The sequence below is a fragment of the Eptesicus fuscus genome, chromosome 5 (assembly GCF_027574615.1).
Source record: "Eptesicus fuscus isolate TK198812 chromosome 5, DD_ASM_mEF_20220401, whole genome shotgun sequence".
Lineage (NCBI taxonomy): Eukaryota > Metazoa > Chordata > Mammalia > Chiroptera > Vespertilionidae > Eptesicus > Eptesicus fuscus.
The window spans coordinates 55106229-55123437 of NC_072477.1; the positions used below are offsets into that span (position 1 = coordinate 55106229).

The 17209-nt window shown below is 37.9% G+C and overlaps 1 protein-coding gene across 1 annotated transcript in view; it reads left to right on the forward strand.

The window, feature by feature from the left end:
- Nucleotides 1-17209, forward strand: part of WDR72 (WD repeat domain 72) — a 183754-nt gene that overhangs the window by 39078 nt on the left and 127467 nt on the right. Inside the window, exon 13 of the mRNA XM_028147777.2 lies at nt 13333-13532. Within this exon, the coding sequence (XP_028003578.2) occupies nt 13333-13532 (200 nt within the window). The remainder of the gene's footprint in view (nt 1-13332; nt 13533-17209) is intronic.

Here is a 17209-nt window from a genome sequence, read left to right on the forward strand (position 1 = left end):
TTTAGATACCCCAGACTCATTTTCAAAATTCTACTTTATGTGATTTATTTTTATCTGTTAAAACACATATACTGTGTGTGTGTGTGTGTGTGTGTGTGTGTGTGTGTGTGTGTGTGTGTGTATTTTAATTAAGGAATTAATCTCTGGCATCTTAATATATATTAGGCATATTATTGAGGTATTTCTAGGGTGTCTTTGGAACATTTTGTATGCTCAGAAACAAATATCAGTATAATCTCATTCTGATGATACAATGAACATTTTCTGCTCTTAAAATTACTTTTGACAATTAAGTTGCATCCTTTGCTGCTGCCTTTGTTCTTTCCTGTTCAGTTGCTATCGTCCTGGGTTTTACTTTAGTAAAGAAAACATTTTCGCTGATTCCTGCAGCTGATGACACTTTTGGATCCAGTGTTGGCTGGATTTGCTTGTTACATATCTGCATTTAGTGATCTCTGGGGCTTACATTACAGCAGAAGAAAGAGAAACAGGTCAGGATGGCTGCTCTGTGGCTCCTCCTTACTTTGCCGCCCCCCTCCCCCACCCCACACAAACATTTTATAGGGACATTTGGAACGTTAGTGGGTTTCACAGCTGCCATGTTTGGCAAAATAAACCCAAAGGAGCCATCTGCCCCTCCCCATGCTGCCTCCTTTTAATTCCCTAGCAACTTCCCAGTAGCCAGCTGCCACAGAAATTATTGGAAAAGCAAGACTCAGTGGACTGTAATGATTGTTATTCTCTGGGAAAGCAGATTCTTTGATTTGGCAGCGAGATAAAGGATATTGGATGCCCTTGATTCATTCAAGTGTATCAATAATATCCAACTTGTACCTTTAACTTACTTGTTAGGATTCAATGGGAACGATCTTTTGTGTTTCTAGGGATGAATCAGGTGAAAACAAACCCAAAGGTCAAGTTCTAGGCTTGGGAGTGGTGAGCAGAGAATTTGACTGTGGGAATGGTGTCAGATTTTATCTTGAGTGCTACCAGGAATGTCAGTTGCTAATCTCAGCCTTGTCAAAAAGTCCTCAGCATGGATTGACCTGCTATTTTCCCCATCTTTTTCACATTCAGTGTAAGTAGATTCCATTCCACTCTAGACTCATACACTGGGAAGACAAGGGCTTGTTTCGGCCACCAGGACGCATCAGAGTGCCAGAAGCTCCCCTGAGGGACACAGGGTATCACCTGAGAGTTAGTTCAGTAGTTGAACAGACACCAAGTTGTCTTTGTAAATTTAGTTAAATGAATAGTAATTTATCCCAATAGATCAAAATTAAGAACATTTATGCCTTGAGATGCCAAGAAAAAAACTGGAATAAGATTTGACAAGACAATTTACTTTGAATTCATGATTTACACTAGATTTACACTTCCTAAGTGTTCACAGTTTCTCTTTCTTCCAGAAGCATCAACTGTAAGTCTAGTTTTAAAATCCTATTGTTATATATTTCTAATACTGTTGTCTTTATTTCTTATAACCATGTTGTTTTCCCAAGACTGGTAGGCTGGCAAAGCTATCCCTCATCAATGATTTTATAAGTTGTGCTTTTGTTAAAGCATTGGAAATAAAATAATCTTTAGTACATTATAGTCTACTCATAAGTGACATAGACAAAGCCATCAGAAAAATTAGGGGTATGGAATTAGATGACTTAGTTTACCTAAGTCATCTAATAGCTATAAGGGGAGGTCAAATGCAAGAGCGGATATCCTGTATTCTACAAAACCAAACATTCTACCAACTTATCTCAGAGAATATCTTTTTCATTAGCTGTGGCCTCATGGCTACCAATTATTTTTAATACATGTCCACATTTTTAGCCCTAATTTAAAACCTAAAAAGCTTTTTTTTTCTTTTTTCCCCTCTTTATTTTAGTTTGTAGTAAAGCAACAAAACTGAACCTCACACGAGTCCATTTACTTCACCATGTCCAAATATTCTTTTCGTTAGTTGCTGCAGATATATGACATGTTTGATTATTGTCTGCTCTCCTAGGCCCTGCTATAGCTGTTAAAAATATGTGCATTGTCGTATATCTCCAAAATCTGAAAAATCATGAATTCTAAAACCCTATGGTCTGAGATGTTTTGGGTATGGGATTGTGGGCTTTGGTTATCTTTCTTTGTTATCCTCCCCAAAGTAATTGATAGTTTTCTACAAAATACCATCTCTACTCCATGTCTTTATTTTCTTGCCTCCCATTTATTTCACACATTGTAATCTGGCATCTCCCTACACTACTCCAATGAAACTGTTCTTTTTTTGAGGTTTTCTCACTTCCAAGTTCAGTAGTCATTCTCTGGGTTCCAAGTACTTGACTAGTCTGAATTTACCTCTCTTGTCTGTCTCCATCCTCACCCTTACTTGAGACTGCCTTCTCCTGATGGCCAATGGCCCCTCTTTCTCAGGTGGTTTTACTTCTGCATGTGCTCTCTATATTATTCCCTGGATTTATTCTTAGTGTACTTCTCTTTATTTTACTTGCTTGATTTGAGAGAGAGAAACATCAAGTTATTGTTCCACTTATTGATGCATTCATTGGTTGATTCTTGCATGTGTCCTGACTGGGTATCAAACCTGCAACCTTGGCATATCGAGATGCTCTAACCTAGCTACCTTCTCTTTTTACTTGTGTTTTCCTTGGGCTGCTTTATCAACAGAGATATTGTGTGTATGTGTGTGTAATTGTGGTAAAATAGATATAACATTAAATATACAATTTTAACTATTATTACATGCATATTCACTGGTATTAAATACATTCACCTCATTGGGCAACCATTACCTCTATCCATCTCTGGAACCTTTTCAGCTTCCCAAAATGAGATTCTGTACCCATTAAACATTAAGTTCCATTCCTCAGCCCTTGACAACTTTCTGTCTCTATGAATTTGACTACTCTAAGTACCTCATGCAGCATTTGTCCTTTTGTGATTGGCTTATTTCATTTAGCATAATCTCCTCAAGGTTCATCCATGTTGGGTCAGAAATTCCTTTTCAAGACTGAACAATATCCCATTGTACGTATATACCACATTTTCTTTATCTATTCATTTTTGATGGACACTTTGGTTGCTTCCACAGCTATGAACACAAATGCACAAATGTCTCTTTAAGACTCTGTTTTCAGTTCTTTTGGGTACACACTCAGAAGTCAACACAGGTCTTTCAACTACTATCTACACATCCTGAGAGGTGGGTTGTGGCAGATTGTGGCAGAGGTAAGCAGCCACCCATAATGGGATCTTTTCTTGACAAAGGACCACAATACAGTATGGAAGGAAATAGAACAAAGACTGATGCCGAAAGGACCTATCTGTTCTGTAAGGCGCCTTCTATGACATAAGGTATATGCAACTATATACAAACTGCCTGCAGGAAGTTGTAGCAGATGATAAACTACAGGAACAATGATGGTGGTGAGAGGAATAGGATAAATGAACTGGCAAAAGAAGAAGAAGAAGGGAATGGTTCTATAGTGTTAAGATCCTGCCAAAGACCACTGGAACCTATACAGCCATTCTATGAATGTCCTGATCATTAATTCCAGAAGGAATTACTGTTTCTTAGCCCCAATACTATCAATAATATCTAGTGAGGTACTTGGATCAACTGAAAGATAAACTGTGTGCTACATTTTTTGTAAGCCTCCAGTAAAACATGGGAATATGTAATGTAGTTCAGAGCTACCCAAAACATTTAAAGTTAAAATGCTATAGGGCCAGTAAGGATTGGGATCTTCATCATCTTTTGCATGAACTATTGAAAGTTTTCCTAACTGATTATCTTGCTAGTCAAACCCTTCCATTCTCTTCTCTGTTTTTCCAAACAAACATTCTCTACATTAAACTCAGCCCTGAAAGTGGATTCCCTATGATGTGAGGTGGAAATGTAACTCCCTGCAGGGAATTGCCATCCTTTCCTAGCTTTTTAGTTAAAACACCTCCCCTAACCATCCTCCCAACCACAGTATACACAAGTACCCCTCAACTTACCTTTCCTGAACTACAGTTCCTTTGTGCCTTGCTGCATTGTTTTAAGAATTAAATGAGCTATGTGAAATACTAAGCAAAGCACTTTGCATGTAAAAGTACTCAAGTAATGGCCCAGCCAGCATGGCTCAGTGGTTGAGCATCAAACTATGAACTAGGAGGTCACGGTTCAATTCCTGGTCAGGGCCTATGTCCAGGTTGTGGGCTCAATCCCTGGTGTGGGGTGTGCAGGAGGCAGCTGATCAATGATTCTCTCTTATCATTGATGTTTCTATCTCTCTCTCCCTCTCCCTCCCTCTCTGAAGTAAATATAAATAAATAAATAAATAAATAAATAAATAAATAACTCAAGTAATGGCAGCTAATGACAATTTTGATGATGATAAAAGGATGAGAAGATAATATATCTTACCGGTTATTTCATTTGAAGTAATCCAATGCTTAAAAAGGCATTTTTTGAATGTGGTATATGATTGTTCAATCACCAGTTATTTAGTGAATATTTTTATGATTCCTTCTATTCAAAAAGTATGAAATGTTTAACCAGGCTTCACACTTATTTGTTTTTATGATTGTTTTTGCATTTATGTATTTAGTTACTTTGTTTAAGAGGCAGGGCTTGCACATATAAACCACTGGGAGAAAAGAATAAAAGAAGAGCCCTGGCTGGGTGGCTCAGTTGGTTGGAGCATCATCCCATATACCAAAAGGTTGCAGTCTGATTCCTGGTCAGGGAGTGTATGGGAGGCAACCGATCGGTGTTTCTCTCACATCAATGCTTCCTTTTCTCTCTGTGTGTCTCTCTCAAAATCAGTTAGCCAAAACTTATCTTCAGGTGAGGATTAAAACATAAAACAAATAAGAATAAAAAAAGAGATCTAAATCCATGGGCCAGAGTAAAAGTACTGCTGCCAAGTCCTAGTTGTATTACTTCCCTATCGTTGTATAAAAAGTTACCATAAGTATAGCAGCTTAAAACAACACCTGTTTATTATCTCACAGCTTTGTAAGTTAGAAGTCCAGGCTAGCTCAATTAAGTTCTTACGGATCAAAATCAAGGTGTCAGCCAACTGGGCTCTTAACTGGAGGCTCAGGGGAAGAATCTACTTGAAGCTCATGCAGAATTTAGCCTAGTACTTGTAGGTCTGAGGTCTTTGCTGGCTGTTGGCCAGCTGTCACTGTGATCCTTGTACATGGCCTCCTCCATCCTCAAAGCTAGCAATGGCACTTTTAATTCTTCTTATGCTTTAACTCTTTCTGACTTCCTTCTATCAGTTGGAGAAAACTCTGCTTTTAAAGAGCTCACCTATTTAGGCCTAGCCCACCTGAATAATGTCCATATTTTATTTATGATCAACTGTTTAGAAACCTTAATTATATCTGCAGTGTCTTTTTTTTTTTTTTTTTTGCCATGAAGCAATATCATCGTGCTATTCCATTATATGCACAGGGGAAGGAATCACATAAGGATGAGGATTATTAGGGGTTTTTTAGAATCTGCTTATTACATCAGTACTCAGGTAGGTAGTTTCTGGGTAAGTGAGTCTATGGAACAGAAGAGTGAAGAGATGTGTGCGAGAAGCCTTTTGGGTCATTGGAAAGAAACATGATATGAAATTTCACAAGTGGCCAGGGGAGCCAGGACTGTAGTAAAGGGACCAAGAGTTGGTGCTTTCAAAGCAGCACCCTGACATTCCTGCAGAAGCTTTGGTTGTCCATTATTTCTCTAAAGAAAACCACTCCCATGTCCCCGGGACTATGTGAAATTAAAATATTTTCATCCTTCCATCTTCACCATGTCCCCCCAACCTCCTGCAAATAAAGTTAATTTATATGACTTCAATCCTCATCCAGCACCTTATTCAGGAGACTGCACCCCAATTTTTTCTTTTCCAATTCTCTCCCTTTTTTCCAGGCAAAATGCCAGATCAACTCAGCAAAATATTTAAATTAATTGACACCAGAGTGAATAAACAATGAAGTCAAATCTCTCCTAAGGTACTTAACATTCAACTAAGAGCATGACGAAAGAAAAGATCTGTGTTTGAAATATTTTAAAATTTAAATATGAGCATGCCTGGTATCAAAAATTCAAACAACAAAGTGAATGATATTTTCAATATTTTTTCATGTTTTGTATGTAAAAGATATTTATAAAGTTTTTATATAATTTTAATGTTTTGCATATAAGTAATTATGAACTTAATTAAATATATACTTTATATCATAATACAGAAACACTTTTCAATATACACGCACCTCTTAAATTGGTTACAAATTGTGTTAAGTTTTAGAGTAAGGTTAAAAATTAAAATTTAGTCATAGTTGGTTCTAAGGTATTAGCATGTTTAAGAAGAAGGATTATTTAATAAGTAAATGCCTCATCCAGAAAATTATGCTTTAAAATCAATGCATTATTTGTATTCCTTCTATATCTCAACAACTTTAAACCTCTATGTGTTTTGATTCTTATATTTTTTCTTCCACCACCCCCCCCCCCCCGCCCCCGCAACCCTATATGCTGTCTTTCTGGAGGTCAATAGTCAGAATTAGACGTGAGGGTGGGGTGGCCCAGCTGATAAATCCCAGTGTTGCTGTGATTGTGCTGGAGGCAGTGGCAGTGCTGGGGTTAAGGTCAAAGTGGTCAGGGACTTTGTAAAATGTATTCTATATACCCTTAAGGAATAGAAGGTTGATATAAAGCCAATCCTGAGTTTGTTATCAAAATAGGATCTTTTTATAGAACAAAATGAGCCACATCCTTGACAATCTATGTTACAGCTGACTTTATTGTATTCATATATATTTAGGAATGATGGTACGTGCTTTTATGCCTAATTTAATATTTTCAGATTTATTCCTTCCCCCCCACTATTTTCTACCTAGTTAAGTTTGATACCTCTAGGATCCCCTGCCCCTGGGGAGAACTCCCATCAGTGATACATTTTCTGGAGTAAGATGCAGTAACTGTGAAATGGCTTTATTAGAAAGAGGGCATCAGGTCGATCTCCATACACTTATGTGAGCAAGACAATGAACTTCATGTGTAACTGAAGATAAATGATAAATCTTACAAAAGACCCAGTGGTCAAATTCCTTGATAAGTAGAATTTGATTATAGCTGTCCATCAGCTGATTTGTTGAAATCTGATTTTTCAAACTTGACTACTAAATTTGGTAGATGAGGCCATTTTTTTAGTCTATTCTGTTTTAGAGAGAACCGTTTTGAAATATAACTGTCCTCTTAATCATTGCCCAATATTGTGGTGAATTCAGTTAGGAAATGTCGGCCTCATGTAGAAAAAGACCTAATTCTATAATGTATCCACTCACATGTTCTTGCTGTTATTTTATGTAAGTGCAATTTACATTTATTCATTCCTATCACATATTAGAAATTGTTTATATATTTCTTTACACAATCCTATAATAAGTAGAATACTTAATTGGAAATGTTTTATTTTTTGTGAAACAAATGGTTTAAAATTTATTGGTTTACAATGTATGTGATTTTAGGGAGCGAGGAAGATTTTACATTCCTGTAGCAATGCAATTTCTATAATGTTCTACTGAGGAGAAGCAACTGGGGTACAGTAAGTTAATTACTGTCTCAAATTTATTTATGTATAATTTTTATGTTAAAAAAGTTATAAAATGTTTTCTGTACAATGTGATAAAATATTAATCCACTTGGGATTTTTTTTTTAATTTTGGTTTGTCTTATGTATTCACATGGCACTGCTTTCTTTCTTTTTTTAAATTATGTTTTTATTGATTTCAGAGAGGAATGGAGAGGGAGAGAGATAGAAACATCAATGATGAGAGAGAATCATTGATAGGCTGCCTCCTGCATGGCCCCTATTGGGGATCGAGCCCACAACCTGAGCATGTGCCCTGGCCAGGAATTGAACAGTGACATCCTGGTTCAAAGGTCGACACTCAATTGCTGAACTATGCCCGGCTAGCCTGGGAATTGTTTTTGAATCTTAATTTACTCCAGATCATTTGTAGATGAATTCGTCAAGTGGCTATGATTTTTTTAAACCATTTCTGTACCTTTGAGGATATTAGCAATTGCTTTTTTTACATTAGTGACCTCGTTGTTAAGTTGTGAGATGGAATTTGTCTAGGTAGGGCTTTTAAATATGTAACTGAAAACTATTCATTAATTGATAGTAGGATGTGATAATGTTATTGATTGTGAAAAAAATGTTTAGGTAGAAGTTTAGTGATCATTTGCCCTCTTTAAAAACAATACAAAATACTGTAGGTGCCCTATGAATATTGACAATCCCAATGCATTTACAGTACAGCTGTACTTTAGCAACATACTGGTTTTCAACATCTTCTGAATCTTCCTCCTTTCCTTTCCTTTTTATGTACAAAAACTGGTGAAGGTTTTGTTCTGGTCTCTTGATGCAGCTCACTCCAAATTCTCTTGGAGATGGCATTCTTTCCTCGGGATATAATCCTCACCCATTTGCCAACAATGCTTAAGCCTTTGCCCCTGATCTCTACCTAGAACTCTGCATATTAACATTGTATGTCTGTTTGGTTGTCTTCAAACTTGGCCTTTACAACAGTAGGAACAAACATCTCTTTCCTTCTTTTTCAGGGCCCTTTAGGTAGCTAGCAAGCTGCAGAAGCCAAACGAAGTTGGTTTTATCAGAAAGAGGTATTTGTATCAGAAAGGACTCTGTTGCAGAGATCTCAGAGGGGCAGGAGTCTTTAGGAAAGAATTAAAAAGAGAACTAGAAGTTGAAAATCTCTCTCTCTCTCTCTCTCTCTCTCTCTCTCTCTCTCTCTCTCTCTCTGTCCCTCCCTTCTTCCTGCCTCTCTCCTTCCTCTCTTCCTTTTTCTCCTTTTCTGCATCCTTCCCTCTCTCTCCCTCCCCATCTCTGCCCGTGATTCTGCATTTTCTTATTCTTTTCTCTCTGCTCCTCAGTCCGCAGGTCAAGAAATGGCTACTCTTCGCCAGGCTAACATGTCACATTCAGAGACTGACTTACTGTTTCCAATTCCAAATTCTTGGGGCCTCAGAACCCACCTGGCAGCAGACCTGAGAGCTGGAACTGGCAGGGGCATGTGAATTCTGCTTTTCCTTGTGTGGGCCCCCCTTGGACTCTAGGGGGCAAGTTTATAAAGGGTGCAGTTTGGTGGTAACATCTGTCACACCAAGACCTTGGTAGGCTCTGATGCTTTCTTAGCTGCCTCCCTGCACTGGTACAGGTAAAGGGTACAATTTGATTTATTCTCATTCTGTGAACATGGATTAAGCCCTACTTTATATCAAGCTCATAGACTACATATTTATCAAAAAGAATTTAGCACCCTGACCAGTTTGGCTCAGTGGATAGAGTGTTGGCCTGTGGACTGAATGGTCCCAGGTTCGATTCCGGTCAAGGGCATGTACCTTGGTTGCAGGCACATCCCCAGTGAGGGGTGTGCAGGAGGCAGCTGATGGATGTTTCTAACTCTCTATCCCTCTCCCTTCCCTCTTTGTAAAAATCAATAAAATATATTTTAAAAAAAGAATTTAGCATCTAGTAGGGAGGCAGCTCTGAATTTAAGCAAGCAAATAAAAATATACCAATTACAAATGTGTTAAGCTCTTCAAAGTAAAGAAACTGAGGTAGAAAACAATGCAAGATTGGAGAAGGATTTATTTTAAAAAGGTGAAAAAGGTAAAGGGGTTAAGAAAACAAAACAAAACTCATAGACACAGGCAACAGTATGGTGATTACCAGAGGGAAATGGGAGGGGAGGTAGAAGAGGGTACACCGGAAATAAATGGTGATGAAGGAGACTTGACTTGGACTGGTGAACACACCATACAATATACAGATGAGGTATTCTAGAATTGTACACCAGAAACCTATATAGCAGTGATGGGCAACCTTTTGAGCTTGGTGTGTCAAACTTCGCCAAAAAACTGAGCATAACTCGGGTAGTGTGTCACTTTGAGGAAAAAACATTATTTCGCAAATGTTTCACCCTCAGGAGCAGCAAATGTTTCATCCTCGGCATGCGGCTGCCTCCGCGGCCACGTGTCATCAGAAATGGCTATGCGTGTCAGTGCTGACACGCGTGTCATAGGTTCGCCATCACTGCTATATAGTTTTATTAACAAATATCACCCCAATAAGTTTAATTTTAAAAAAAGAATGAGATGGAGTTAGCAGTAGAAGATATATTTTCAGGGAACTTTTAAAGAAAAAAGATGTAGCTTGTGAGCAAGGAGAGAATGACATGGGAGGAAGTAGAGGCAAGAATATGATTTGTAGGTCAAGGATTTTGGATTTAATCCCAAGTGTAGCCACAGTACACACTCATTAGCCAGGGTGCTGATGTCATATAATCCATTAAGAAGTATTTATCTAGCCTTTAATTTATGGCAAACTTCAGTCTGGTTCACTGAGGAGAATTAAAAAAATAAGTCAAATATATAATCCTACCCAGATTTTTATTGAGGAGGTTAGAGTCTCAGGTAGGAGGCGGGGGTGTGGGGGGCACACTGGGCCCGGGTATCAGACATCTCAAAGCCACAGAGCCAAAGAGGTTTGTTAAACTGCTCACGGGGCTGAGTAAGAACCTGCCCTGTGTCAGAGGGCTGCTGTATAGCACAGCACTCCTTGTGTGTCAAACCTCAGGAACCTTTTCAAATAGCTGCTCGATTTCATCCTCATAGTAACCCTGTGAGATAAGAATTCTTATCCCCACTGCCCAGATGAGGAAAGTGAGGCACAGAAGTATAAACTGGTTGGCCCGAGGCCACAGGACAGGTAAGGGTAAAACCAGGAGTGGAGTGCAGTGCGGGCTGGTGCCGAGTCTGCTCTTACCCACCACACAGTGATGTCTTGGCTGTCAGCCTTGACAGGTGGGCAGGGCATCTGCTTGGTACAGGCTGGCAAAGGGGGTCGTAGAGAAAGTGCTGGTTGAAAATTGAGATTACGTATTCTCTGGGCTGTGCTGAGTTGGTGATAAAAGCAGGGCATACAGGGGGAACTATCATCCATAGGGGCCTGCAACCAGGATCTTGGCTGCTTATTATGTTTCTGTGTGTGACTTTGGAGGGACAGGCGACGTTGCCTCAGTGAAAGCTGCTTTGGATGCTTGCTAGTGCCCTCCTTCCTTCACTTCCTATTAGGATGCAATGGTTCTAAACTCCCTTTTCTTCTGGATTTATAACATCCTCTAATGTACTATTATATAGTTTAGGACAAAACAGATTATATCAAAACACATATTAATAAAATAATAGAAAATGCAAGGTATTTACTGGAATACATGTCATACAATGAAGAGTTTACTTGGGATAGATTTTGTGGTATTTCTTTTTTTTTGTACAACATTTACTTTGAGGGTGGAAATGCAATTGTCACTTTCAATAATATTTAACTCAAATATGTCTCTACATCTTTGCTTACCATGTTCCGATCGATCCAAATGGAGAGTGTGAGTTAACTCATCATCTTGACATAGCACAGTACAAAAGGGAAAAGAAAAAGATCTAATTATCATTCATGCACTTTGGAAAGCAAAGGGCCTCCTTAAATTAGAAATTGAACTAAGTAGTTTTGTTACCCTTCAGGTTTTGTTATTTCTTTAATATCAGGGACAGGGGCTATTCTGTCTCTTTGGACTAGAGTTGCACAGTCACTCCTTGGACCTCCCTGGGGTCATGCCCTCCCTCCTAGGTTACTGTTTTTACTATTTACTCTCTATTTAACTGTATCTCTGAAGTTGTGTAATTCCATAGTTTTAGGGATATATTTAATGGAACATTCTGCATCGGAAATTATTTATTATGGTATATAGTATTAATCGGTCTAATCAGGAAAGAGGAATGACGCAGTATTTTGAACAGAGAAAATTTAACATAAAGAATTATTAACAGTCACAAAGAATATCAGGGACTGGTTAATAAGAACTAAAGGTACAGGAATAACAGATTAAGGAGCAACCACTATCCCTAGAGCTGGAGTAAGCTGCCCGAGGCACAGGTTCCCCCAGCACTAAGATCCTGACCTTATAGGAGAGCACATAGCTGTGGTCAGGATGTAAAGAAGCCGCTGTGATGTGGGGTGGTATGGTGTTGCCGGAAATGTCTCCCTGGAGGCACTCTGTTACAAAATCATCCCGAGTGTCCCCGAGGAAGCTGCTGTCTGCTGGGTGCCGCTGGCTGCCGTGCCCTGCAGGAGGCAGGTGCTGCGAAGCCCCCCACGCTGCTGCAGTAGAGCATGGAAACGAGAAGAAATAGTCCTTTCTTCTACAGGCCTTTCCAGCACCTTTTATCCACACAGGTTAACATTGCAACAGCTGGTAAAAGAAAAATATTTAAAGGGACCATATCTATTTTCCAGAGCAGGCAATAAAGGGTGGATTTGGAACTAAAAGACAATAAAGTAATAAATTAATAAACCAATAACTGGCACACATGGGACTCTCTACCTATTTGCTGTCAGGGTTTGACATACAATAGGTTTGTATGTCAAGTTAATTTTCTTTATTTTGTAGTTATATAGGTTGTGTATTTAATAAGGTCTGAATAATGCAACTAAACTCAACTGATATGAGACAATGATCATAATTAATTCATATATATTGAGATTTCACTGAGCATATGGCACTGTATTTCATAAAAACACTCTATAAATTGTTTTCTGATACTGTTGCTCTGTTTTATATTTGTTCCTTTTAACTTTAAATTGAACTTGCCAACACCTTGAAATTCTGAAACTGCAAGAATGGCAGAGAAAAGGGCGAAGGATTTTTTTCCTCTTCTAATAACATAAGAAATAAAGGTCAAATGTTATAACAGCTACAATACCAACATTACCAACAACAACACCCTAGAGTGGCCTGCATTCCTGAAGCTGTGAGAACACTTGGGTGAGGGAGGTAGTAATAAAGCATGTGAGTTCTTACTTGCCCTATTCACTTGAACTATATCACCAACACAAATCTTTTAAGCTTAGGAACCCAAGCAAAGCACTGTGGGCTCTCTGTTGTTTGTGAGTTAGTACACTAAGAAACGGCCCTAAAATATTCTATCGTTTTTTGTTATTGATCACTTACTTATTCTATAATAAGTAAGAGATTTTACTGTTAAAGATTATTGAATGCCATGTTGATTTCAGTGGATGAAAAAGCACAAAGAGGAAGATAAGCTTTTCAAATCCATAATTTCAGCCTTTGTAAGACCATTATTTGAATAATTTAGAGAAAGCTAAAGAATTGTGATTTTTCTGTTCAAAGTGTTTTTTTTTTTAATTTGCATTCTTTTGGGACAAATATTTTTCATACATTTTTATTTCTAATCTTGTTTTCCAGGCACTTTGGAAAGACATGAAACAGGAGAAAGAGCAAGAATTATTCTTAATTGTGATGATTCACAGTTTCTAAAGCCTGAGTCAGTACTTTCAGTTGCCTCAGAGACACATAAGCACAAAAGTATAGAGCAGAGACCCTCCAGCTCCTACCAGTTTGGGCCAATACCTTGCCCTGGTCTGCAGGTGGAGTCTTCATGTAAGGTAAGTTCAAATCAAGCTGCTGCTTAACAGACATCATCAACCCTGACTAAGAACTAATATGCCTTATAAATATGTGGTGAGTAAATATCAGCACAAAAACAAGAACTCATATGATCTGCATCTACCAGACATATCACCAAGTGATCTTCTGTAAATCAGGATATCTTTTTGAATGATTATTTCTCTTGGTGTAGCATTCTTTTTGATAAAATAGGTTGTAGCTTATAAAAATTGAGCCAATTTTATATTAACTCTTGAACTCTAGATGGATGGTTTTCCATTGATAAGAGGAAAGAAACGTACATTCTGTGGTCTAGGTTTGTTGTTGGTTTGTTTGTTTATTTGGTTGGTTGTTTTTTTTTAGTTGAGAGTATTTTACCTTTTTTTATAGTGCTAATTACAAATAAACTAAAAATGTATCATAAAAACTGGATCATTGTGGGGACAATTATTTAGATACACTCAGCATCACTAGGATCACCAGCTTTTTAGGTTTCCAATGTCTAGGGTCTGCAGGAGCAAATCTCATTCATTAAGTGCCCATTTTACGAGTTTAATGCCCAGAAGGTAAACTCGTTACTATTTCTTTCAGTTTCTTAAAGGACCTCAGAGCTACCCTTTAGGTAGTGATAATAGTATATATAGATTTTATTTTCTTTATACAATTTTGTTTCTTTCTTGACTCCAGGAAGCAATAAAATGCCAGGGTCTTGTTTTCTTACTCTTAGGCTGACTTCCACTTTACTTTTTTAGTGCTTTACCTTAGATGATTACAGTTTCCAACCTTCACTGTCTACAGAGTAAGAGAGTTGAATTAGACAGGGCTATCCCCTCCTTGGTTCTATATCCTATGCTTCTAATGAGCTTACTGTTAACTAGAGCTTTTTTCGTTTGTTCTTCTCCACTTATGAACTGCATCTCTTCATTTCATTCTCTTAGATTTGAGCCATTGAGATTTTTTATCTTAATCCTATTTATCAATTTGATAAAGGTGAAATTTCAAGAGTGCTTATAAATTCTCCATTTTCCTTATTATTAATATAGTAAAATGCTTGATAAGTTTTTACCAGAAAAAAATCCCTTTTGAAAAAGAAGATATAAAGAACCCTCATTTTAGAAGTGGGAAAAATGAGGTACAATAAGCCAGTGAAATTTAGAACTGTTTAAGGGTACTCTGTGTTTCAGGATTTTTTAGTGTGAATTTTAGTAAAACACAAATGAAACATTTTAGAATGGTAAACTGTCTAAGTGGACGCATAGCTTGTAAGAACTATTGAGTGAGTTCTTTGTGTTTGGCAATATTTGGAATTTATTAGCGTGGTCTATTCATATTTTCCTCTTGCATTTGAAGAGCGCACATAGATTTGGGGAAAGGTTTTAAAAAGAACAACAACTACAATAAAACATTTTTAAAATGAGTCCAATTTGAAATGCTGGAGGAGTTGAATTTGTGCAGTTACCCAAAGAAAAGTCTTCAGGGAAGGAGAGGGCCAAGGTCTCAAAGGATTTAAAGAAACACAATATATTAGTGATGGGGAACTGATTTTTCTCAGATTCTGCTGAGGATGAAACAAGATAGAAACTGTTTAAATTGCAGTGGGAGGAAATTAGCTTCAAAGTAAGAAATAAACAATCTTACTAAAATCATCTCTACAAGGCAGAAATCTTGATAGCTTCATTATATTTTAAAGAAAGAAGGCCTGCTTTGCCTGTTGGCTTGTTGATTTTAAATTCTTTATCTGCATTGCTTCTCTGAAAAATGAGTAAGAGGAGAAACTGGATTATTTCAACTGCTACAATGTAAACCCATTGCACTGTCTGTCCTGGGCATGTGTGTTTAAAAAACTGATTTTCTAGAGAACGCGTCCCCAATGGCTCCCCCTGTTGCTTATTTAGAGCTTCACTGTTTAATATGGTAGCCGTTAACCACGCGTGGCTGTTGAGCACTTGAAATTTGCCTAGCACCACATGTTAAAATGAGAGTTGGATATATAGGATTCACCTACACAGTAACACCCTTCCTAGTGATAGAATAGAGAAATATACAATACAAAGGTGAAGAAATATACAAGGCAATTTGCTTTTGGAACACATGTGAAGTGATACATGTTTTTGACAGAGGATACCCATTTCTCACAAGTATGTATTTTACATTTATATTTTAACTATCATGGAGTTAAATAAAAAAATTTTTTAAATAATACATTTTTTTTTTTTTTTTTACATCTGCTTAATGAAGAATGTCCCTCTTCTCACTTTGTGGTATGGGTTTAAATATTTTTTGGTACAAAGTTGCCTCAATGTTGAGGAACACTATGAAAAGCCTATCACAGCTTTGTTTCCAAACTAATTTAGGAGGCCTCAGCGGCACTAGGAAGAGCAGGAAATGCACCATGCACCATTCAGTGACTCCAGCTGTCCTCTTGCACACAGAAGCAACCTCGGATTTCCTCACAGGACTTCAAAGGCTGGCTTGTATCTAAACATTCGTTGGACGTAAATCAGAGGCACAAAAGGAGAATGCTCGTATTTCATGGTGCGTGGCCGGCTGAAGCCCTGCATTGTGCCGCACGTGCCGGTGGGAAGTGCCAGCAACAGAAGGGCACGGTTCTGACTCGTGTGACAAATGTAGTTAACACCAGATCCGTATTAATGTTGTCAAGTTCCCTTGATGTATTTAAACAGATTTTAATTATTTTCATCGTCCAAAGGCCCGCAATATATAGCCGAATAGTTCTCCGAAGCAAGCTCACTTAATGTGGGAATGTAAAAACCTCTCATAAAAATGAAACTTTTATATTGGCCTTAGTCATTGACATAGGTTATTCATCAAGTCAGCAATTTGTGTGGCAAAGTGCCATTTGAATAGTGTATTGTTAGGATACTTATGGTCCACTTGACAAGGGCTCTTGCTGTAAATAGTGCAATTTGACTCCAGCTGTTAAAAGAGTGGCTTTGACAGCAGCCAAATAGAATGGAGATGCCTTACTGCACTGCCGAAAATCAATATTGGGTTCTTGTTCCTAGTAACCTGTTCTTTTCTCTTCTGTACATTTATAAACGACCATCAAGGGTTTAGAAGTGGAAGTTTAAATATTATTTTAAATATAATTGACTTTGAGTTTCAAATGAAGGCTTGTGATAAGATGGTACAAGTGCAGAGTTTTAGGATATTATTTCCGCCCCCTGGTTCATGTTTAGTCACAATTACAGGCCAGTTGAATTTGGATTCTCCAGCTTCAGTAGAAAAGAATTAGCGTAAAGCATGGACTCAAAATCGTGTACCTATTCTATACTGCCGGCGTACGTGTTCTTTTTGATTCCTTTATTAATTTACCTTCTGCGACCCTCCCATCTTCTCTGTGTGTATTCCTTTTTGTAGAGATGGCGGGGTTCTTTGTGGCTGTGCCCATAGCAACACCCACAGATGTTGACTACCAGTAATGTCCTCGGTGTTGTCCAGGATTTCCCTAAAGCAGACTCTTGCTGGTTTTGAAGACTTTCCTAGCAGTTTTCAGCAATGCAAGGTTGTTATGGTACCTGACTGTCAGTAATAGATTTTGAATCTGTTAGTTATAATGACTACATGCAAGGGATCTTTTTTCATTGGGTTTCTCCACTGTGTTAGCTATTAAGAGAGAGCAGGAAGTGAAATTATATACTCAAGATGATAAAAA